General features: G+C 37.9%; 1 protein-coding gene across 1 annotated transcript in view; it reads right to left on the reverse strand.

The window, feature by feature from the left end:
* The window catches only part of LOC127844753 (uncharacterized), a 55,692-nt gene that overhangs the window by 682 nt on the left and 29,346 nt on the right, over positions 1-25,664 (reverse strand). The window contains exons 7-10 of the mRNA XM_052375212.1: positions 24,862-24,981; positions 19,430-19,485; positions 18,174-18,317; positions 15,857-17,381 (exon numbers count right to left, since the gene is read on the reverse strand). Coding sequence (XP_052231172.1) covers positions 15,857-17,381; positions 18,174-18,317; positions 19,430-19,485; positions 24,862-24,981 — 1,845 coding nt within the window. The remainder of the gene's footprint in view (positions 1-15,856; positions 17,382-18,173; positions 18,318-19,429; positions 19,486-24,861; positions 24,982-25,664) is intronic.

A 25,664-nucleotide genomic window follows, 5' to 3' on the forward strand; every position in this document is an offset into this window, starting at 1 on the left:
TATGCCCCAAAAAAATGTGGGTAGGAAAAAAAATTTGGGTACAAAAAAAATTAAGGTACGAAAAAAATTTGGTAATAAAAAAAATTGGGTACGAAAAAAAAATTGGGGTACAAAAAAAATGTGGGTACAAAAAAAGTGGGTACGAAAAAAAATTGGGTATGAAAAAAAAAAATGGGGGTACGGGGAAGTATTACCCGTGGACATCTCGATACATTTGAAAGAGGACGGGAACCAAGCTGCCTTTACCTTTATCAATTGCCCTGGGGTGGGTAATGTGGACATGGATGGTCGAGATAGACCGTGTTGTCATAAGAGATGTTCAGTATTTATTTGAAGTCAATTGGTGAATAAATGAAGTTACGTTAAAACAAAATTTTGGGTGGGCATGGTCTATGTGGGCAGGGCGCCCCAGGGTTGGTAATGGGGCCATGCATAGTTAAGATTAACCGTATTGTCACAAGAGATGTTCAGTATCAATTTGAAGTAAATCTGTGTTGAAATGAAGAAGTTAATAAAGTAAAACAAGCAAAGTCGTTGAATTGATATCCCCCGCCAAATAAATTTTGTTTATGGATGGGTGTAGAACTAAAAGAAAAGGTAAAAGTGAAGGGTTGTGCCTGATAATCGAGAACAATTACATCAGGACATTTTGAGAATCCATTTAAGTATGGAAGAATCCTTACTAACAAGATGTGTTTGTGAAACACAAATCTCCCCCTATATGATGTTTGACCTTGAAGGATGACCTTGACCTTGACCCTTCACCACTCAAAATGTGCAGCTCCATGAGATACACATGCATTTCAAATGTAAAATTGCTAGCTTCAATATATCAAAAGTGACATTACATGAGCAATTTTGACCCATATATTTGACCTTAAAGGATGACCTTGACCTTTCACCACTCAAAATGTGCAGCTCCATGAGATACACATGCATGCCAAATATCAAGTTGCTATCTTCAATATTGCAAAAGTATTCATAAAATAAGCGATTTGGGCCACATATATTTGACCTCTGACCTTGAAGGATGACCTTGACCTTTCACCACTCAAAATGTGCAGCTCCATGAGATACACATGCATGCCAAATATAAAGTTGCTATCTTCAATATTGCAATAGTTTTCATAAAATAAGCGATTTGGGCCACATATATTTGAACTCTGACCTTGAAGGATACCCTTGACCTTTCACCACTCAAAATGTGCAGCTCCATGAGATACACATGCATGCCAAATATCAAGTTGCTATCTTCAATATTGCAAAAGTATTCATAAAATTAGTGATTTTGGCCACATATATTAGACCTCTGACCTTAAAGGATGACCTTGACCTTTCACCACTCAAAATGTGCCGCTCCATGAGATACACATGTATGCCAAATATCAAGTTGCTATATTCAATAAGTTATTGCAAAATGTTAAAAATGGCGCAAACAGACCAACCAACCAACAGACCAACCAACCAACCAACAGACAGGGCAAAAACAATATGTTCCCCACTACTATAGTGGGGGACATAAAAAGGCATATTTAATCAAAATGTGTGATTTTGACCTTTGTGTGTGACTTTGACCATGACCCTAGCAACCTGGATCTTATAATTGACACTCGGCTAAATAATGGAGAACAATTGTGGACAGTGATTACAGAATCCCTTGATGCATAGTAAAGGAATGACTAAATAATGAATAATTCATCAAATTTGTGACCTTTGACCTCAATGTGTGACCTTGACCCCTAGGATTATGGGGCTTGAATGTGAAGCACCCCCAGTTATTCAGTTATTCAGAACAACTATGGCAAGTTTCATGGCTCTGACTAATGTGTTGATGAAGATAAAGCTTTAAGCTTATATTAAATATTATTTTTTTCAAGAAACAAACCATTTTGCATGCATCATCCTCTTATCCATATATATACTCATACCAAGTTTCAATGAAATCTGCCAAAGCACTTCTACGATATGGCTCCGGACACAAAAGTGAACATTTTTTCAAGATACAAAGGGCCATAGCTCCGTTATTAACAGATGGTGTACAATGACATTTGGCATGCATCATCCTCTTATCCATATATATACTCATGCCAAGTTTCAATGAAATCTGCCAAAGCACTTCCAAGAGGACACAAAAATGCCGGACGGACGGAAAGACGGACGGACAGAAAACGCCAAAACAATATCCCTCCGCCTATGGCAGGGGATAATAACCTAAACTAATTTGTCTTAACAAGGTTTTACTATAGCCATATTAGGAAAACTGCCCCACCACCACATAACTTTTTACCCAGGAGTCAGATCAAAATTCCGAATAGTGCACCGTCGCATATATGCTCATACTAGCTACCATGTATGTAAGTTTCAAGGTTCTAGTGCTAATAGTGTAGGAAGAGATAGTGGCCAAGACGGACGGACAGACTGCAGAGATAACCACAATATCCCCAGGCATTGAAAAGCGTTGGGATAACAAGAGGAAATTTGCTCCCCACCCTAGAAACCATGTTCTTCAGAGCACTGTAACCATTTTCAAATTATAAATATAATCAAGATACATGTATCATAAGAAAATATGTTCTCCGCATATTTCATTAAGATTGAACTCAAATGCGACTTTTAAGAGGATTCACAATGTTTAACTATAGCGATAAAAAAAAGAAAACTGCCACCCACCTGAGGGCCTTGTTTTTACACATAATGGAACTATTTTCAGACTCACCATGCAATGATATTTTCCAATCCAAACAACAATCAACCCTGTTTAAAGCACAAATCTTTGATAATCACACCAAAACATCCAACCTCATGAATAAGCTCAATAAACTCTGTTCCATAAAAATGTGCTTTCCACTCCTATCAGTCTGAAGGTCTTTGTTGCCTATTCCCAGCTGGGGCCTATTTCTAGGGACTAAGGGAATCTAAGCTGCAAGCCTGTTACACAATCATCACTGACTTTTTCACATGGCCATTTCAAAAGCACAGTCAAGTCAATAGAGTATTAACCCTTTCCCACTCAGAAGCCAGGATCCTCTCTTCCCCCAGGGGAAGCCACCCACATCCCTCATAAGGGGGAATTTCGTGTCATTTTGGGCGAAAAGGGGAATTTTAGAAGATCTTTTCACCAACCATTCAACACCTAAAATTGCTATATTTTAATGTGATTTACATAAATATACATTTAATCAAAGGTTAGTAGCATTATACCAGCTGGCATCATAGGTATAAAAGTATTTAAAAAAAACAATATTTTTTTTTTTGTGAGGGGGAATTTTTAGCTGAAAAAGGGGAGACAAGGGACAAAATTGTCACAAAACCATGTTTTCATTGTGAAAAAAAATCTGATAAAGGGAGACAACTCAAACGGAACTTTTGAAAAGAACAAACAAAATTAACCCCCTTTGTAAGTTTGTTTGAAAATTAATCTATTTTTAGTCGTGGCAACCTTGACATTGGAGATATTGACGTGATTCTTTCATGCAACGCACCGTCCCATGATGGTGAACAAATGTGCCAAATGATTTTAAAATCTCACAATAAATGACATAGTTATGGCCCAGACAAGCTCATTTATGGCCATTTTTGACCTTTGAACTCAAAGTGTGACCTTGACCTTGGAGATATCGACGTAATTATTTCGCGCGACACACCGTCCAATGATGGTGAACAAATGTGCCAAATGATTTTAAAATCTGACAATGAACGACATAGTTATGGCCCGGACAAGCTTGTTCCGCCAGCCCGCCAGCCAGCCCGCCCGCATTCGCCAATCTAATAACCAGTTTTTTCCTTCGGAAAACCTGGTTAAAAAGTAAACTTTGTTCATGGGGGAAGCCGCCGATATTTGGCGGTAAAAAGTGCAAAACGAGGGCCCTGGAAGTAAAAATGGCTATGTGTAAACAGCATAAAACCAGAACAGCCTGCGAATAACTCACAGTCTGCTCAGGTTTTATGCTGTTTGCTGCTCATCAGTATCTAAGGGTTGGAAATAAAGCCTTTAAACTTAAATTTAGTAAGAAAAGTCTTTAATTAAGTTTAACTTTCTAAGGGACTACAAATGTGCCAAAATAGTTTCTAAGGTAAGGGTTAATTGCTTGCTGATAAGCAGTTAGCTGAATGGGTTAAATTGGAGAGATTAGAGTGGATCCCAGACAAGCCATGAATTCATAATTGGAGGTCAAACACAATTCAAACAAGAGATGTGTTACACAATGCCCCCTATTGCGCCGCTTTGAAGCCATAAATTTGACCTTTGACCTTGAACAATGACCTTGACCTTTAGCCACTCAAAAAATGTGCAGCTTCATGAGATACACATGCATGCCAAATATCAAGTTCCTATCTTCAATATTCAAAAAGTTATGACCAAACTCTAACGAAGGTTAAAGTTTAAGAACGAAAAATACAATATTCGACCTTTGACCTTGAAGGATGAAATTGACCTTGACTTTTCATCACTCAAAATGTGCAGCATCAGGAGATACACATGCATGCCAAATATGAAGTTGCTATCTTCAATATTGCAAAAGTTATAAAACTTTAACCAAGGTTAAAGTTTTGTGACACACACAATGATTAACACAACGACAGACAGAAAGACAGGCCACAAACAATATACCCCCGATCTTTCGATCCGGGGGCATAATTATCGTCAGTTGTTTCTCCCTTAAGTAATTTTAAATATTACTACTTGAAATTTTGAGAATATTTAATAAAAGGTATTCAGATGGCATAAAACATGTTTGTTGCTGTTCACCCCCAACCAATCATCATCATAATAATCCTCTTGAAATTTTTATTTTTTTCAATTTTACTGTATATCTTATCGGCAGAATTAATATTTAGATGACCTCATGGAGATCATAAATGTCATAAGTGATTTTTGTGTTTCCCAATGGCAAGAATTAACTGTTTTTCCCCAAAATCTGACCATACTATCCCCCAAAAGATGCCAAACTTATCCAATGAACTCAATAATTGGTTTATTGAGTTAATTATACATTTAGATAATTCTGTAGTACTATATAATGTAAATTTAACAAGAGGGCCAACATGGCCCTAGTTCGCTCACCTGAGGAGTCGGTTCATTCAATCTTTACCAAATGTCAAACTTGACCTAGATATTGTCCAGACAAACATCCTGGTCAAGTTTCATCATTATTGAACCAAAACTCTGGCATATGGAGTGATTTTGTTTTTGTAAGATCTGACCTGGTGAACTATATTTTAGTAGACCCCCCTTACCAAACATCAAACTTTGCTTACAAAAATAAATATTATGACCAAGATTCATAAAATCTGAAACAAAAGTGTGACCTCATGAGTGTTTACAAGGATTGTGTATAATATAATGAAAATTTGAACAATCTAAGGGCAATAATTATGGCATTAATTATGTGATATATATAAAACCAATCTTTTCACCAAGTTTCATGATGATTGGGCAAAAAATGTGACTTCTAGAGTGTTCACAAGCTTTTTTTATTATATAAATATAAGAAAACTGCCCCCCCCCCCCCCCTGGCAGCCATGTTATTCAACTGACCGGAACCATTTTCAAACTCAAAATTGGGCCAAAAATGTGACTTCAAGAGTGTTCACGTTTTCACTATATACATATAGAGAAAAATGCCCCGCCCACTGGCCGCCATGTTTTTTCACCGATCTGGACCATTTTAAAACTCGTCCGAGATATCAATAAAACCAATGTTTTGACCAACTTTCATGATGATTGGGCAAAAATTTTGACTTCTAGAGTGTTTACAAGGTTTCTATAATAGCCAAATAAGGAAAAACTGCTCCCCCCCCCCCCCCCCGGCAGCCATGTTATTCAACTGACCAGAACCATTTTCGAACTCAACTCTCATATCAAGACAAGAGGGCCATGATGGCCCTGAATCGCTCACCTGACTCATTAAGATCAGATGAAAACTATGACCTCTATTGTCTACACAATGTTTATCTATGATTTGACCTATTGACCTAGTTCCTGACTCTAGATGACCCAAATACAATCCCAATCCAGCTTTCATCAAGATAAACATTCTGACCACAGTTCATAAATATTGGATGAAAACTGTGACCTCTATTGTCAACACAAGGTTTTTCTATTTATTTGACCTAGATTTTTACCCCAGATGACCCAAATACAATCCCACCCAGATTTCATCAAGAATTCTGACCAAATTTCATAAAGGTTGGATGAAAACGGTGATCTCTAATGTCTACACAAGGTTTTTCTATTATTTGACCTAGTGACCTAGTTTTTGACCCCAGATGACCCAAATAAAATCCCAACCCAGATTTCATCAAGATAAACATTCTGACCAAATTTCATAAAGATTGGATGAAAACTGTGACCTCTATTGTCTACAGAAGGTTGTTCTATTATTTGACCTAGTGACCTTGTCTTTGACCCCAGATGACCCAAATACAATCCCAAACCGGATTTCATCAAGATAAACATTTTGACCAAATTTCATCAAGATTGGATGCAAACTGTGACCTCTACTGTCTACACAAACAAATTGTTGACGGACGGACGCACGCACGGACACACACAGGCACGCACAACGGACGCCGGACATCACACGATCACATAAGCTCACCGTGTCACTTCATGACAGGTGACCTAAAAATATGTGTCGGAGATAAACATGAACAGTTGTGGTTAAAATCCTATAGAAACAAGGGCTGTTTGTAAAACATGCATGCCCCCCTATATGGGCTATAAGTTGTAGTAGCAGCCATTTTGTGAATACGTTTTTTGTCACTGTGGTGGTGGTGGTGGTGGTGGTGGTGGTGGTGGCGGCGGCTGTGGTGGTGGTGGTGGTGGTGGTGGTGGTAGTAGTAGTAGTACTAGTAGTAGTAGTTGAAGGAGTAGTACTAGTAGTAGTAGTAGTAGTAGTAGTAGTAGTAGTAGTAGTAGTAGTAGTAGTAGTAGTAGTAGTAGTAGTAGTAGTAGTAGTCGTAGTAGAAGTAGTAGTGGTAGTAGTAGTAGAAGTAGTAGTAGTAGTAGTAGTAGTAGAAGTAGTAGTAGTAGTAGTAGTAGTAGTAGTAGTAGTAGTAGTAGTAGTAGTAGTAGTAGTAGTAGTAGTAGCAGTAGCAGTAGCAGTAGCAGCATTACAAGACCAATACTTAAGCAGTCTTCGAAATTAGCATTGAAAAGTTACTTGCCAGTCGGGCCAGTTACTTAAGAATTTTTACATGCCTAACATATTTTTTACATGCCCAAACTTTTTTAACCAAAATTAAAACAAATCACAACATTTTAACACTTACATGCTACACATAGTAAAGCAGAACATTTGTTTCAATAGTAGTGAATACAACTACATCTAATCAGTCACTTGAATTAAGACGGTCGATCGTTACACCAGTGCTCTTGAAAAGAGCGTTTTCTGGTGTCCTCGTACCATTTCTTGGCTTCCTTTTTCTCTAAATCATTGTCAATTTTCTATTTTGGAAGTGCTTTATCGGGCTTAGCTCCATCAACATACCTAAGATACTGCATAGCCTCTATGTCGACAATGACATTTGTTTACATTGACAAAAACGGAAGCGTATTACTTGATTGAAATGATCGGTTCAAATAGCATCTTCTCGATTAATGTCTAGAGAAACCGTCGATAAGAACCGAATGTGACCGAACTGCATCGGTCAAAAACAATAACGATGACGTGTGCAAGCAGGTGTGTGTTGTTAAACCAATCGAATTTCATTGTTTTACAACTTACGGCAAGGTGTTTGCTCGCAAAATTGAAAAATAGATCTGCAAATATCAAGAACCGCTTACGATTTTTTTTTATAAACTGTCAATTGGCTTCAATAATTTACATGCCCGGCGGGCCACAAACGTGAATTTTTGTATGTGCCCGGCAGTAATTTTACTCGCCACGGGCGATCGGGCGTGTGCTAATTTCGAAGACTGCTTAAGAATGATCAAATGGGAAAAGGTAACCTAGCACTGGCAGTAAATATGGGGCTCATTTACAGGTCAGATTTGGAATCTCTGCTGTAAAATGAGATTTTGAATGAATTAAAGGGAGGCAAATCTGTAATAAAAAGAACATGCATAAACTGTAGTTGTTTCCCTTGTTTGAACCATGCTAAATCCTTACAAGTTTGGAAAGAATTGGATGAAAAATTTGGACTTTATTGCATATAAACACCATTTTCTCAATTTAAGGGAAGGTAATTCTGTACTTCATGGACCAATAATGCTCATTTTTTGTAGGGTTCGTGTCCTCATTGATATAAAGACACTGTGCAAATTTGGAAAGGATCAGACAAAAAATGTGGAAGATTTTTGAAAGTTTTCACAAAATAGGCAAAAACGAATAAACATGCAAAGTTCAACGAGCTCCTGCGGCCATGTTTTTTTGACGAATCAAATTTCTTTGAACAACTTTTTCAGGGGAGCCTTCAAAGGTCATCCCTGTGAAATTTTTTGAAAATCTGATGAGCGGTTTCTGACAAGAAGATTTTTTAAGGTTTTTACCATATATGGTCATGGTGGCCATCTTGGTTATGTGATCAAATTTTTTTTAACAATTCTTTTGTCCCATGACCTAGGGATGCTCCACATGAAATTTAGTTGAAATTGGCTCAATGGTTTAGTAGAAGAAGATGTTTACAAATTGTTAACAGACAGACAGACAGACAGACGGACGGACGGACGCCGGACTGTGAGTGATCACAATAGCTCAACCCGAGCTATCGATCAGGTGAGCTAAAAACAAATGTTCTGACCAAATTTCATGAAAATTGAGCCAAAAATGTGACTTCTAGAGTGTTCACATGTTTTCGCTATATACATATAGAGAAAAAAGGCCCCGCCCACTGGCAGCCATGTTTTGACCAACTTTCATGATTGGGCAAAAATTGTGACTTCTAGAGTGTTTACAAGGTTTCTCTATAGCCAAATAAGGAAAACTGCCCCCTCCCCCTCCCCCACCCCTGGCAGCCATGTTATTCAACTGACCGGAACCATTTTCGAACTCAACTCTCATATGAAGGAAACAAATGTTCTGACCAAATTTCATGAAAATTGGGCCAAAAATGTGACTTCTAGAGTGTTCACATGTTGTCACTATATACATATTGAGAAAAATGCCCCGCCCGCTGGCAGCCATGTTTCTTCACCGATCTGGATCATTTTCAAACTCGTCCGAGATTTGAATAAAACCAATCTTTTGACCAACTTTCATGATGATTAGGCAAAAATTGTGACTTCTAGAGTGTTTACAAGGTTTCTCTATAGCCAAATAAGGAAAACTGCCCCGCCCAGTTGCGGCCATGTTTTCAACGGACCGGAACCACTTTTGAACTCAACCAACATATCATTAAGACAAACATTTTGACAAAGTTACATTTAGATTGGGCATAAAATGTGACTTTTACAGTGTTTACAAGTTTTTCTTTTTTTTTTCCTAGTGACCTACTTTTTGACCCGGCACGACCCAGTTTCGTAATCAACCGAGATTTCATTGGGACAAAGCTTCTGACCAAGTTTCATGAAGATCGGACAATAAATGTGGCCTCTAGAGTGTTTACGAACAAATGTGGACGGACGGGCGGACGGACGGACGGACAAAGACCGGTCACAAAAGCTCACCTGAGCAATCAGGTGAGCTAAAAATGCACTTTAGCATGCACAATTAAACACATTAAATACTGTTTTTTATAATCAATTTTATATCTTTAATGTTTCCCAACTGCACGGTTTATCGCACAATGTTTCCCATTCCATAAGGCCCAGCCTGCAAAATATACCGAATTTTCCCTCGTATAGCGCGCTCCCATGTATAGCGCGCAGGCTGTTTTATGAATGCAAAAAATGGAGAAAACAAGGGCTGTTTGTAAAACATGCATGCCCCCCATATGGGCTGTCAGTTGTAGTGGCAGCCATTGTGTGAATACGTTTTTTGTCACTGTGACCTTGACCTTTGACCTAATGTAAGATATCATCCGGAAACCATTGTACTCTTTCAAGTCACTGTGACCTTGACCTAGTGACCTGAAAATCAATAGGGGTCATCTGCCAGTCATGAGTAATGTACCTATGAAGTTTCATGATCCTAGGTGTAAGCATTCTTGAGTTATCATCCAGAAACCATTTTACTATTTCGAGTCACTGTGACCTTGACCTTTGACCTTGTGACCTAACAAGAGCTGTCAGAGGACTCGCCTATTTGAGTGCTTGACAGTAAGCCATCATGGGGAAATTGTTCATATTCAATAATTCCTTAGACGATCTTTCAAAAATAAAAAAGGAAAAAAATTGGGGGGGGGGGTAGGGGGGGTGATAGGGGGGTAAAATGTGGGGTGTGGTTATTTATTAGATGTTTAAAAAAAAAATTGGGGGGGGGGGGTGGGGGGTGGGGGTGGATGAGAGGGGTGAGAGGGGGGTATAATGGTTATTTATTAGATGTTTAAAAAAAACAAACTTTTTTTTGGGGGGTGGGGGGGGGGGGGTAGGGGGTGTAGGGAGAGGGGGGGTGGGGGAGTGAGAGGGGGGTATAATGGGAGGTAATTTGTTTAAAAAAAAATGGGGGGGTGGGGGGAGGTAGGGGGTTAGAGGGTATAATGTGGGGTGGGGTCATTTTTTTTGATGTTTAAAAAAAAAATTGGGGGGGGGGGCGGTCGGGGGGTAGGAGGGGGTGGGATGTGAGAGGGGGGTATAATTTGGGGTGTGGTAATTTATTAGATGTTTAAAAAAATGTTTGTTTGTTTTTTTTTGGGGGGGTGGGGGTAGGGGGGTGGGGGGGAGAAAGGGGTATAATGTGGGGTGGGGTAATTTATTAGATATTTAAAAAAAATGGGGGGGGGGTGAGGTTGGGGGGGGAAATATAGGTTGGGGTGATGTTGGTAAACAAGTATGCAAAATATAAAAGCAATATGTCAAGGGACTAGTGCTGCAACAATACGCCAAAAAGCGTATTGCGATATATTTTCAGTTCAAAAACCCGCATTGCAATATATTGCAATATATTGCTTACTTGTACCAGAATTATAATTCGCCAATTACCCGATAATCCCGTATATTCCAGTTTTAAAGCAAATTCTGGTAAATGTTTACTATAAAAATGCTCAAGAATAACACAAAACACTTACATTCGCCAATTTTCTTAAATATCAAATACATTTTGGCATTTGTTACTATTTAAAGATGTGATGAAATAACTTTCAATCGGGCGTTTATTTTCCCACTGAACACGCGTAAATCGCCTGACGTGATGTTCCCGTTTTATACAACACAAATACACCCACACTTTCCACGCGACGTTCTACATGTCTGTATAATTTTTGTGCGCTTTTGATATAAGAGAATAAGAATAAAGCACGTTTTTTATTGTTGCTTTAGCATTACATTTCGGAAGCGTGTTTCTGGAATTCGGATTACAAATTTTATAATGCTCATTTCAGAATCGAACGAAACATTTAGTTGTGCGTAATTAATTCAACGATAATTCGTTTTAAAGCATAGAATAAATGCTCCCATGTAACAACGCTACTCTGTATAATAGACTTTTTAGAATGTAATTTTTACGTTACAATTTATTTTTACAAAATACCGCTTTGTTTTGTTTACCTTGATATCATTATTTTGGATGGCTTTTCTGAACGAAATGTAGATGCATGTTTGTAAATTTTTCGTACCGGTATGACGAAAATCGTATCGCAATACAATATGCGTATTGCGTATTGCGATATATACCGATATACCGGTATATTGTTGCAGCACTACAAGGGACAATGAAAAAAATAACAAATGATCTCACACTGACATGAACAAATATCCTCTATTTATTAAACATGAAATTTAAACTTATTGCATTTGTTTCCCCTGTATATAAGAAAGATATAATAGTGTATTACCTCCCCTGTCCTGCTTACATTTATAATAATCAACAAAATTAAACATGAACACAATATTTAATATACAAAATATACAAAAAAATCTCATATTCTGATAATATTTTTACTGATCCACTTTATTTTACTCAAATGATGATGTTTCATTGGACTGATAATTATAGATTTAGGATTACAGACCAGTTGCTTCAGGTATATTGTTCAGAGTTCGCCCTGTTGGCCGCGTATGCGTTCTTAACTTATCATCCAAAAACCATTTTACTATTTCGGGTCACCGTGACCTTGACCATTGACCTAGTTACCTCAAAATCAATAGGGGTCATCTGCAAGTCATGATCAATGTACCTATGAAGTTTCATGATCCTAGGCCCAAGCGTTCTTGAGTATCATCCGGAAACCACCTGGTGGACGGACTGACCAACAGACCGACAGACGGACAGACCGACATGTGCAAAGCAATATACCCCCTCTTCTTCGAAGGGGGGCATAAAAATATTTAAAGACAATAAAACCGCCAAATCGGACCGAAAATGGCCGTCATTTTACTATTGCGCAATCCAATAATCCGGGGCATTGGAAAGCTTAATTACCGGTAAGCATTCAAAATAGGAAGCGTCATTAGGATTAGGAGCATGGGTTGCATAGCACTATTCTTTTTTGACAATTTTGTAATTTTCTAGCAACAGATTAACAGTCTTCGTGCATTTCGTGTAAAACGTGAGAAAATAAGAATTCATGTACATCATGTCATTCTTCCTCGGGGAAAGCATGGCTTTAAATTTGAATGCTGAATAAAACTTAGTGGCACATGGGAGACAGTTGATATGTCAGTATTGAAGTTGGGAAATTGTTTGTCGCGTCACCCAGGCGTGAATGTGATGAACAATGAATGCGCCAAAAACCTGGACCAAACTGGAAAACACTTAAAAAGTCCCTGTTCACACCTAAGGTTTCCTGCAAAAAAAGACCAAATACCTTTACCAGTCCAACATAAGCTGCCAATGTAGAAGTGCACAAACACAGACAAATAAATGTTCGCATACTTTATTCAAACATTTTATTTTTTGTAAATAACGACAACGGCCCTTCAGTCTGTAAGATTATAGGGAGCAGTTTTCTGGAATACAAAAATGGCGGCTATTATAATTATTTACGATTCCTAAATGTATTATTCGCAATTTAACAGCAAGGAAAGCATTGTATCAATGTATAACGCGCACCAACTTTTTAATTTGAAATTTGGAAGCAAAAAACTGCGCGCTATACAAAGGATTGTACGATAACGCAAAAATAATCACTGACTCGAATATGCATAAATTTCATTCACAGTGTAGATTGGTAATTTATAAGTAGAGTATTAGCAAAGTTAGACTATAAAGCCGTTTAAGGACAACTGCCCTGTCCCATCACAGCCATGTTTTTCAACAGACTGTAACCATTAAAGAACTCAGCTGAGATATCATACGAACAAATATTCTGAATAATTTTCATGAAGATTGGACTAAAAATGTGACTTCTAGAGTGTTTACAAGGTTTTTAGGAAAACTGCCCTGCTCCCTTTCAGCCATGTTTTCAACAAACCAAAACCATTTTGGAACTCAGCTGAGATATCATTGGAACAAATATTCTGAACAAGTTTCATGAAGATTGGACAATAAATGTGACTTCTAGATTGTAAACAATACTTTTATTTAATTTGACCGTGTTACCTAGTACTTGACGTCACATGACCAAGTTTCAAATTCGACCAAGAGATCATCCAAACAAATCTTCAGACACAAGTTCATGCAGATTAGACAATAAATGTGGCCTCTAGAGTGTTAACAAGGCAAATATTGACGACAGACGACGCTCTACAGAAAAAAGTTGATTCTAAAAGATCACCATGAGCACATTGGGCCAAAAAAGAAAAGGTCCGTTTCGGAGCGCCCGACCGTGTCTCCTGAATCGGCGCTGACCCTCAACTTTTATTGGGGTTGCCAAAAAAAAAAAAAAAAAAAATGCGTTCATTTTCGTTCATATTTCATATAAGATGTAATAGCAAGCAAACAAAGCATATGTATACATGTATTTCTTATTATAAGATTTAGTAGCCTTCCATTTTAGTACCCGAAAAAAATAATCCCTACCTACCGACCTTGTTTTTTTTCTCCAAGGAGACCAGAAACGGACCTTTTTTTTTTGGCCTTGTGTAAACAAGGTTATACTGTAGCTAAATAAGGAAAACTGCCCAACCCCTGGTGGCCATTTTTCAACAAACTGGAACCATTTTGGAACTCAGCTGAGATATCATAAGAACAAATGTTCTGAATAAGTGCGCTACCCCCTAGTGGCTATGTTTTTTGTAGGGCCAGACCCATTTTGGAACTCAGCTTAGATTTTATAAGGACTAATATTCTGACAACGCTTCATGAATATTGGACTTCAAATGTGACTTCTAGAGTATTAACAACGTTTTACTTAAGCCATATAAGGATAACTGCCCTCTTGGCGGCCATGTTTTTCAACTGACTGGAACCATTTTTGAACTCAGCTGATATATCATAGGGAACAAGAATTTCAGTGAAACTGATGGATGCTCCCCAATGATGCGCTTTGTCAACGTATGTGTTAATAAACACCTAAAAAAATCTGTTATTAGCCTCGGTGACCTTGACCCCAGTGACCTCAAACTTCATCAAAAGGTAAAGGTCCATGCAAGGTACCTACATGCCAAATATGAAAGAGATAGGTAAAATATTGAAGGCGCTATGAGAAACGGTAGCAAAAGTGTGACAGAAGGAAGTATATTATTAGCCTCGGTGACCTTGACCTTGACCCCAGTGACCTCAAACCTCATCAAAAGGTAGAGGTCCATGCAAGGTAACTACATGCCAAATATGAAAGCGATTGGTAAAGTATTGAAGGCACTATGAGAAACGGTAGCAAAAGTGTGACAGAAGGAAGTCTATTATAAGCCTTGGTGACCTTGACCTTGACCCCAGTGACCTCAAACCTCATCAAAAGGTAGAGGTCCATGCAAGGTACTTACACGCCAAATATGAAAGCGATTGGTTAAGTATTGAAGGCGCTATGAGAAACTGTAAAAAAAGTGTGACAGAAGGAAGTCTATTATTAGCCTCGGTGACCTTGACCTTGACCCCAGTGACCTCAAACCTCATCAAAAAGTAGAGGTCCATGCAAGGTACCTACATGATTAATATGAAAGCGATTGGTAAAGTATTGAAGGAACTATGAGAAACGGTACCAAAAGTGTGACGGAAGGAAGTAAGGAAGGACAAACTGGCAACTATATGCTCCGCCGAAATTTTATTTCGGGGAGCATAAAAATATTCTGACCAAGTTTCAATAGTTGGACAATGAATGCGATTTATTATTGCACAAGTTGGACAATAAATGGGACTTTTAGAGTTTTAACAAAGCTTTTTTTATTTTACCCAGTGACCTAGTTTTTGAAATCACATGATCCAGTTTTGAACTCGGCCAAGATCAATCAACCAAATCTTAAGACCAAGTTTCATGCAGATCTGACAATAAATGTGGCCTCTATAGAGTTTGCATGGCTAATGTTGACTACGGTTGACACATGATGGACAAAAGGTGATCCCAAAAGCTCACCATGACCACGTTGCTAAAAGAATAGCTCTGGAATACCCAGATGCAAAGAAATAAATGCTTATGAATAGTACTATCAAGCCTTGTTAAGAATTACACTTCAAGCAATATTCATTTAAAACAAGAGCACCTAATAACGGGTGTCACACTCAGTTAAGGGTGCAGTTTGGAACAAATGAAAGCTTGTCAGATTAAAAAATAATAATTTAAAGGTCACAGTGACCTTGACCTTTGACCTAGTGAGCTGGTTATGACAATACCTCGGGTTTTCTCCGAAAACGCTGAGCTAATAAAAATGATAAGTTTCAATTAAAAAAAACAACAAACATTTGCATCTTACAAGGTCATTCAAAAGAGTATTGCCACTTACAGTCTGCTGCTGCCTGCAGATGAGGCTGATTTCAGCTTTCCAGTTTCCAGTGGAATTCTAGCCTTTGTAAAAGCCAGCTGCCCTTTCATGGAGGCAGATACCACGTCAGGCAGGAGCAGCTGATTGGACAAAGAGGTCTGTCCCAAAGAAACGATTGGTCGATTGACTGTGATGTCATTTGAATGAGATGAAAATACTTGCTTTGAGTCGCCAAGCAAGGCTTTGCCACGGGATATGTTTCTTGGACCAGACAAATTTCTACGGGGAGTTTCTGAGTCACTAAAAGCTCTTTGGCTATGGCTGTAATCTTGAAGAGGATTGGATGCAATTGACATGGCATTTCCACATGCCTCTCTCAGTGAGGGTTGTTCTACATCATTTGTAAACTGGTCGCATGCTGATTTAGAGGGATCATGGACTGCTTTTGTGCTTTTTGAGAAATGGTAATTATGGACAGTTTCACCTTGTGCAGTGATTGTTTCAGCTGACACGGTTCCTCTAGCACTAGGTACTTTGCTCAAATCTTTATCAAAACTTGACATCCCACGTCCAACGTTGTAAATTTGGAAAATTTTGCTACATCCTTTGGCAATCACACCATCAGAATACGACCCTGAAATCCTTTCCCTCGGCCTACCCTTACTGTCACCCGAGTCACTGTGGCTACTAAAGGATCCCACTGGGGATCGGAATCCCCTTCCAACAAACAAACCCCTTCCGCTGCCCTGCAAGGGCTCACCCCCCACTCCTAGACTAGACACTAAACCTCTTCCCTTTGGTCTATTGCTGCTTATGATTCCACTGTCACTTAAGTACTGTAATTGAATAGAATTGCTTGATATGTAACTTCCCTGACTGAGTACTCTTGAACCCTTATCAATCTTGTTTATTTGGCTGCAATCCATAGAAATTTCTTGCCCATCACTATCATCCGGAACACCACTATTTAGATTTGATTTAAAAGGTTTTAAATCCGCCCTATTTTCAAAGCCCTGATCAGTTTCAAGTAAATCGTCACACTGTTCTGGGTTCATCACCGATCTGCCTAGGATTCTGCTCGAGAGTTTCTCGTCCATAGACTGATAACCAGAGTGTCGGACAACCTCAGTGCGCTTTGAGGGCACTGAGCATGTGCTGTGCATGGAACTATTACTGTACAGCCTCTCCCGAAGGTAGTCATCCTGAGAACTCTGGCGTCTTGAGTTCTGTCGTGCTTTACTATTCGAATGTTTCATTTCGTCTTCACTTTCAAAAACAACTGGAGGGTGTTTTTCCTTCTCCAACATTTGGTCTATTGAAATCGGGCTTTTTCTTTCGGTAAATGAAGATGTTTTCACATTGATCCAGCGTTCATGATCATCACTCACTTCTTTCTGAACATTTCCATGACAACCAACAGGATGAGGGTCGAATTCAGCCGCAGCAAGCTGCAGACGAACTTCCTCTCTTTCTTTCCGGCATTTTTCTCGAATTTTGTCCTCAACCGATATTGGAGCCTCTTCACCTGCAAATCCAGATTCCTCATCTGAAAGAATAACAACAAAAATAATATGGAATGAGAACATTACCACTCTAAGAGAGAACTTAACCCTTTACCACTTAGATACCTATTTTCATGCATTTGTAGTCAAATAGAAAGTTATATTTAATTTAAGACCTTTCTTACTATGTTTAAGTTTCAAAGGCATTATTTCTAACCCATGGATACTGATGAGCAGCAAACAGCATAAAACCTGAACTTAGATACATATTTTTACGCATTAATTATAGTCAATTAGAAAGTTATATTTAATTTAAGACATTTCTTTCTATATTAAAGTTTTAAAGGCTCCCCTGAATACTGATAAGCAGCAAACAACATAAAACTTGTATTAAATCCTTTTACAGCTTAAATGAAACATTATCTGAATTCCTAAAATAAATCAAATTTATTGGATCTTAAAGATGTGTATATCTGATAAAGGGCTAAAGACGTTAACTTTTTATATTACTGATGAGCTGACCCATGAGAATCTACAAAAATTAGTTTCAGATGAATAGTTTACAGTATATCATTGTCTTTTTTGTGTAATTGTGAACGGTTGGTGTACACCACAATAAACAAGTGATTGCCAAGCAATATGGTCCCCAACTGGTGAAACTCCACCATCTGTCCATGTTTCAAGTTTCATGAAAAATATGAAGAACTTTTTAAGTTATCGCAGGATCCAGAAAAGTGTGACAGACTGACAGACAGACTGACAGACAAACAGAGCACAAACCATAAAAACGCAAACATAATTTGAGAATCGTTTGGTAGCAAAGACAAAAATAGTACCTTCAATGTTGATTGCATAACCCTGTTCCACGAGAGTGTCATTCAGGGACAGGAAACCTCCTGAACTCGTCCTGAGGAACATACGAACTGAGAGTGCTCCGTCTGAGCATTTGTAAAGAATTGTGCCACGAATCAAAGAGGTGTCTGTTAAATGAAAAAATCATAAACATACATTATTAATAACTATCAAGATTTATCCACCAATAACTTTTTATAAAAATATAATTTTACTAAGGTCCATTCAAATTCCAAGAAGTTTATCTTTAATAAACTAGATATATTGCCTTCATTTTATGGTGAACAAAAGATGTGTTTGTCAGAAACACAATGCCCCCTAATGCGCCGCTTTTTTTTAACCTTTGAACTTGAAGGATGACCTTGACCTTTCACCACTCAAAATGTGCAGCTCCATGAGATACACATGCATGCCAAATATCAAGTTGCTATATTCAATATTTCAAAAGTTATTGCAAAACTTTACTGTAAGGTTAAAGTTTTGGGACAGAATGACGGAATGAGAGACAGACAGGCCAAAAACTATATGCCCCTGATCATCCCATCTGGGGGCAAAAAGTTATGAAAATTTATGGTTTTTATTTTTTTACCTTTGACCTTGAAGGTTGAACTTGACCTTTCACCACTCAAAATGTGCAGCTCCACGAGAAGTAAGTTAGAGATTGAATGGAGAAATGAAAAAATAAAATAATGTTTGACCTTTGACCTTGAAGGATGACCTTGACCTTTCACCACTCAAAATGTGCAGCTCCACGAGATACACATGCAAGCCAAATATGAAGTTGCTGTGTTCAATATTTAAAAAGTTATGAAAATTTATGTTTTTTATATTTTGACCTTTGACCTTGACCTTTCACCACTCAAAATGTGCAGCTCCACCAGAAGTAAGAAAGAAATACAATGATATTTGACCTTTGACCTTGAAGGATGACCTTGACCTTGACTTTTCACCACTTAAAATGAGCAGCTCCATGAGATACACATGCATGGTAAATATCAAGTTGGTATATTCAATATTGCAAAAATGATCAAACTTTAACCAAGGTTAAAGTTTTGGACAGAATGACAGACAGACAGGATAAAAACAATATACCCCCGATCTATTGATCCGGGTGCATAAAAAGGCGTAAGTAGTTAAGTGTAATATGTCACATTCAAGCTAGTTATGATTTTTTAATTGTAAATGTATGTTAACTAAAACATATTGTTTAAGTATCACCTGACCATAAAACTTGTTGTACCTTTTATGCGTTCAGAGATGTACTTTACAGCTGCTTTATCCCATTTTTTTCTCACACTGAAAAAGTTGAATACATATACTTATATTATAGGCATAAAATTTATTTGTACCAGCTAACATTGAACCAGAAATAAACATTCTCATGTCCATTACAAATAGCTTATCAGTAGTTGATATGCAAACAATCAAGTTGTTGTACAATGTATATATGCCTTCATCAATATAGCTTTAAGCTGGGTTCCCACTGCCGATCAGATCAACTCAATCAAGCCCGACCAAGCGGTCGTGTACTGGTCTGGTCTGGTCAGCATGAGTGGTCGGGGGCGGTCGGGTAGGTTGGGATTGGTCGGGCTTTTTACCAGATATTTTTTGACATGTCAAAAAATATCAAGTAGCGGTTGAGTAGGAAATGGATCAAGAAGCGCTCGGGAAGTTGTCGTGTATTAGTCGAGTAGAAGATCGAGATGATCGTGAAGCAATTGTGTTGCGATCGGATTGACATCTTTTACACAATCTGTACCCGATCCGCTCAACCTCTACCCGAGTTACTTTAGATTGCAACACTATCCAGAGCTCCAGATAAGGTTTTTTGAAATTCTTAAATTACTACCAGTTTTTAAAAAAGAATTCTTAACTCTGAAATTTTATTCTAAACGTTACTACTAAGTTTTGGAAAATAATTCTTATTTTTTCTAAATGACCTAAAAATAAATAATAATGGTTATTTTCATGCATAAAAAATCAAAATAAACATACTAGCAACTTTATTTATACGAGTTCAACAGTGTCTTTTCAGTATTATACAATTTTATTTTTCAAATACCTTCATATGCCCAAACTGTGCTTAGATTGCATGCCTTAGATGAATTTTTACATATTTCACAATTAAAATGGGTCTCCTCTTCAATCTTTTCAACGAATAGCCAGGGGACTTGTCCCTTCCACTCGTTCAATGTTTTTTGTGTGTTTAAGTTTGGACCCGTCGTGTCGCGTTTTTGTTTAGCTTTTTCGACTGTGTCGGCAACTGAACATACAACATCGTATCTTTTCTATAATGTCTTTCTAAACATTTAACTTCGGCTCACTTTGCGTACAATATGTTAAAAGCGTGTTTTTGGACGCTTTGCAGTTTTTTAGGGACGCTCTCTTGGCGCTTCCATTGTTTTTTGACAGATAGACTGTATACGCCCCCCTTATATTGGAAAAAATGCGCTTTGTTAAACAACCCCGATAACCATTCTATATAAACACCGCAAAGATCTTTAATACGCAAAAAGAACTCAATAAAAATCGATACGAACCGATGTAAAAATAATATTCGTAACTTGATTTTGTAATTCTTAATGGTACGACAAGATTTTAAAATAAATACGTAACGGACTTGAAAATAATTTGTAATGACGAAAATACGACCCTTATCTGGAGCTCTGCTATCCACGCGACCTCTATTAGATTTGATGTACAGATTTACATGACTGCTACCCGACGGCTACTCTACCGTACACGATCATTTCCCGATTGCTATTTGACCATACACAAGCTCTGTACCCGATCCGCTCGACCTCTACCAGAGTTATTTTAGATCGCTTTGTACGACTGTAGTACGACCATCACTATCTGGTCGTGTGAAGTTCTGGTGGCGATTGAGCTGAGGTCTACTTGGTCGAGCTGAGATCGTATAGGGTTCGAGCATAGGTCTCGAAGATCGAGCGGAAATCAGAAAGATGGTTGAGTGGACGTCGTGAATGAGTCGTGTGGGGGACGTGTGTTATCGGCAAGAGGTCCAGACGAAGTCGTGTTTACCCTTTTTAGTCGAGCTTGGTCGGGTTTGATCGGGAAATTTTGGTGATCGGGATGATCGAGTTGATTAGATCGGCAGTGGGAACCCACCTTAATCTGTATTTGAGATATTTAGCCAAAACCATCTTCTAATTAATTAACAGTGGCCTTGACCTTGATCTAACCCTTCCCATGGTAAATCCCTGGAGATGAGAAACCTGAAACTTAATTGCAATTGCTCCATTAGTTTTCAAGTTATTAAGTACAAAAACATCTTCGATATTTACTGCCAGTGACATTGACCTCCATCTCACACACCCAATATGCAAGCTAGATAAAGATGAATATAGAATATTATGTGAGTTTTGGATAAAGATCAAGTTAATCATGCAAGGCAGATGCTAACATGGTTCGAGCAGAGCATGACAAACTTGATCTTTATCCTAAACTCAAACAAGGGCTGTTTGTAAAACATGCATGCCCCCCATATGGGCTGTCAGTTGTAGTGGCAGATTACGTTTTTTGTCACTGTGACCTTGACCTTTGACCTAATGACCTGAAAATCAATAGGGGTCATCTGCCAGTCATGATCTATGTACCAATTAAGTTTCATGATCCTAGGCGTAAGCATTCTTGAGTTATCATCCGGAAACTATTTTACTCTTCCCAAGTCACTGTGACCTTGACCTTTGACCTAGTGACCTGAATATCAATAGGGGTCATCTGCAAGTCATGATCAATGTCCCTATGAAGTTTCATGATCCTAGGCATAAGCATTCTTGAGTTATCATCCGGAAACCATTTTACTGTTCCAAGTCACTGTGACCTTGACCTTTGACCTAGTGACCTGAAAATCAATAGGGGTCATCTGCCAGTCATGATCAATGTACCTATGAAGTTTCATGATCCTAGGCAAAAGTATTGTTGAGTTATCATCCGGAAACCATTTTACTATTTCAAGTCACTGTGACCTTGACCTTTGACCAAGTGACCTGAAAATCAATAGGGGTCATCTGCCAGTCATGATCAATGTACCTATGAAGTTTCATGAACCTAGGCGTCAGCGTTCTTGAGTTATCATCCGGAAACCATCTGGTAGGGACGGAGACCCCATGACACCAGTACATTATGTAATCTGCAAATGTGGTCCTAAACTGCATCCAAGAACGAGTCACTGCAGGGGTTTTTTTGGGTTGTAGGGGAGGGGGCCTTTAGCCCTTAGGTTTGGGAAATTTCACGCGTGATTTTCCACTTTTGGGGAAAAATCGCGCGCGTTTTTTCCTTAATAGGGGAAAAAATTTAAGGGTCATACTTTTACTGTTAATTGGGTTTAAAAAAACAAAAAAGACTGTTATTTTCTTCATATATCAATATTTGTGGTTAATTTACATGTTATTACACAATTTCACAGAGGCATTTCCCTTGATCATCTTGGCTGGGACAGACTATGACTGACTTTGTCAAAGTGATCACTTCATGACAGGGACTAACTGTGGCCGGCTGTGCCAGACTGAGTTGACCTTGACAGGGACTGGCTGTGACAGTTTCAGACCGTTCAGGAACAGACTGCTGCAGTGGACTTACTTTTGTGAAGAAATATGAAATAACAGCGTTATTCGCAATTTTTGGGGGCTTTTTCCGGTAATTTTGCCAGTTATGCGACATTTTGCCTTTTTTGGTGACATTTAACGTAAAGCGAGTTGACAGTTATCGTAAATCGGCCAAGGCAGGTAATCATTGTCGTAACATTTTTACAGTACAGAACGGCGTGTACGGGTTGGGAACCATAATTGGATGGGTACCAAACTGTGTTTTGTACGATTTCGAGCGAATTTGTTGTAAAATTAAATTGTTTTGAACTGTTTTATGGAGGGGAAAAGCTTCCGCTTGTGGAATTTTTAGGTCCGGAAAGGGGAAAAAAGTAGCCAAGATTGCTTGGGGAAGATGCCGATACGGCGTCTGTTATATAAGGTAAATAAAACCTGCACTGTGACCTTAACCTTTGACCTAGTGACCTCAAAACCAATAGGGGTCATCTGCTAGTCATGATTAATGTACCTATGAAGTTTCATGATCCTAGGCGTAAGCGTTCTTGAGTTATCATCCGGAAACCATCTGGTGGGGACGGAGACCCCATGACACCAGTACATAATATAATCTGAAAAAGTGGTCCTTAACTGCATCCAAGAACGAGTCAATGTGACCGTGACCTTTGACCTTAAGACCTCAAAATCATTAAGGGTCATCTGCAAGTCATGACCAATGTACCTATGAAGTTTCATGATCCTAGGCATAAGCGTTCTTGAGTTATCATCCAGAACCATCTGGTGGGCGGACCAACGGACCGACAGACGGACCGACATGTGAAAAACAATATTCCCCCTCTTCTTCGAAGGGGGGCATAAGAATATTCTATTTATCCAATTTTTTATCCCTATTTTCCATGAATAATTATCAAATATCGCACTTTTGACGATTTAGTTTTTCCTTAGTTGACAAAAACATATTCTGCAATTTTTGGAAAAACCCCAAATCTGATCTAAAAATAGTGATAGAATAAAGCTCAAGTTTATACGATCGTTGATGTACTATCTATTTTTTCGTTTGGTAATAGGATAAAAGACCTTTATGTATGTAGTTTCAATACAATAGATCAATTTGAAACAGAAATATTGAAAAGAAACGATGGATTCATGTCAAGTACCATTGACCTTAATCCCATAATCTATGTATGTAGTTGCATGCCAATAGCTTACTGGGAAATTTGTTTTTGAGTGAATTATCAGAATTTGTGTTTTTTATAAGTAAATCTCATGCACTTTTCTTGCACACCTGATCACCACTGGATAAAAGATATTCATAACAAAATCTGAATTCGTTCTTCATCTATTGAGCAGATTTGTATTCTATATTTACTAAAAATAACATTGACCCCACCCATCCTTTATGCAATCCAAAGCTAGGTCTGAATATGAGGTAAAACTAAATTTGTTATTGAGAAATAAGGGAGAATCCATTTTGCTATTTATAGAAACAGTGACCTTGACCGCATCCATCTTAGTCAATACCAAGTGTGATGGTTTTGATGCAAGATATCTTCATGTGAAGTTCAATGGCAATACCTAAGTTAGTTGAGCTGTAATATGTCTATATAGCTTATATCTAAAATTTTAAAGCGTAAAAAAACAATTTTTATTTTTAATTTCAAACAAGTGTTTGTTACATTGTATATAAGAGTAATTTTGCCTAATTTTCACAAATAGACTTATCAAACCCAGCTTGTGAACTAGATTCAAAATGTCTTAGTGTAAAATGTCCCCATATTTTGACAAATTTCAAATTAGAGTTACCAAACTTGACCTTCTTGGTGATTTTAAAATGAGGAATAAATGTTTCATGTCTCATGAAATCCTTCCAGCAATTCTGGAGAAACTGGTTAACTGAAAAATGACACTGACATCGATGCCAGGGCCAGTATAATAGCATGCCTTTTCTTTGAAAAGTCATACTTAAAATGTATGAGGATTATGCATAACCAAATTTAGGAAATGAAGTACAAGACTTTATATTTGGTCCTCTGCTTCAAGGAACAAACAACATGGATACAATCACTAAATGTATGTAATAAACATGTTTCCTTGAAAATGATCGTACCGTGGATGCACCATGAGATCCTCAGGTGATGTCACCAGAGAGAGGGGCTGGATTCCATGCAGGCAGATGGTGTGCACTTGGTGAGGAAGGCTGCCGAACTTTGCAGGCAGGTGGCGTAGTCTGAACAGATGAGAACATATAGAGGATATTTGTTGGATTTGATGGAATATCGATTTTATTTAACGAGTGTTCATATATAATAAAATAATATTTTCACAATATGTATTTTTTATTATCACGAGTGAATTAAAATTGATATATTCCATTGAAACCAACACATTTTATTTTATTTTATTTTTTTTTTCTACCATTAATTTAGGTTGTAAAAGAGTTTAACTGGATTATTTCGCTGGATTTATGAAGTCCTTTCGTCGAAAAAATGATGTAATTTCACAGTAAAACAGTGAAAAATATTTATATTCTTCACTGTTATTTTCTACTGTTTAAAACAGTGAAATACCAGTTTTATTTCACCGATATTTCTCTATAAACCACCAGAAAGCATAAATTAAACAGTCATATACTGTGGAACCAAAATTATTTGCTAACTTTTTTTGGGTGTATATTTCGTCAGAAGACCAATTGATGAATTAATGTTTAACCCTTTCTCACTCAGAGGCAAAGTGAAAATGGCTACCGTATTTCTTCCATTGAAAGACGGATCGACTATAAGACGAGACCCCAACTTTAGGTCCAAGATCGGGTTATTTTGCTTGGCCTCGCTAATAAGAAAGGGCAATTTTTACGGAAGAAAATTGGTAAAATTTCAACAGTCAAAATACCCGTTATTGTTTACACAATGC

Source organism: Dreissena polymorpha, chromosome 9, assembly GCF_020536995.1.
Source record: "Dreissena polymorpha isolate Duluth1 chromosome 9, UMN_Dpol_1.0, whole genome shotgun sequence".
NCBI lineage: Eukaryota > Metazoa > Mollusca > Bivalvia > Myida > Dreissenidae > Dreissena > Dreissena polymorpha.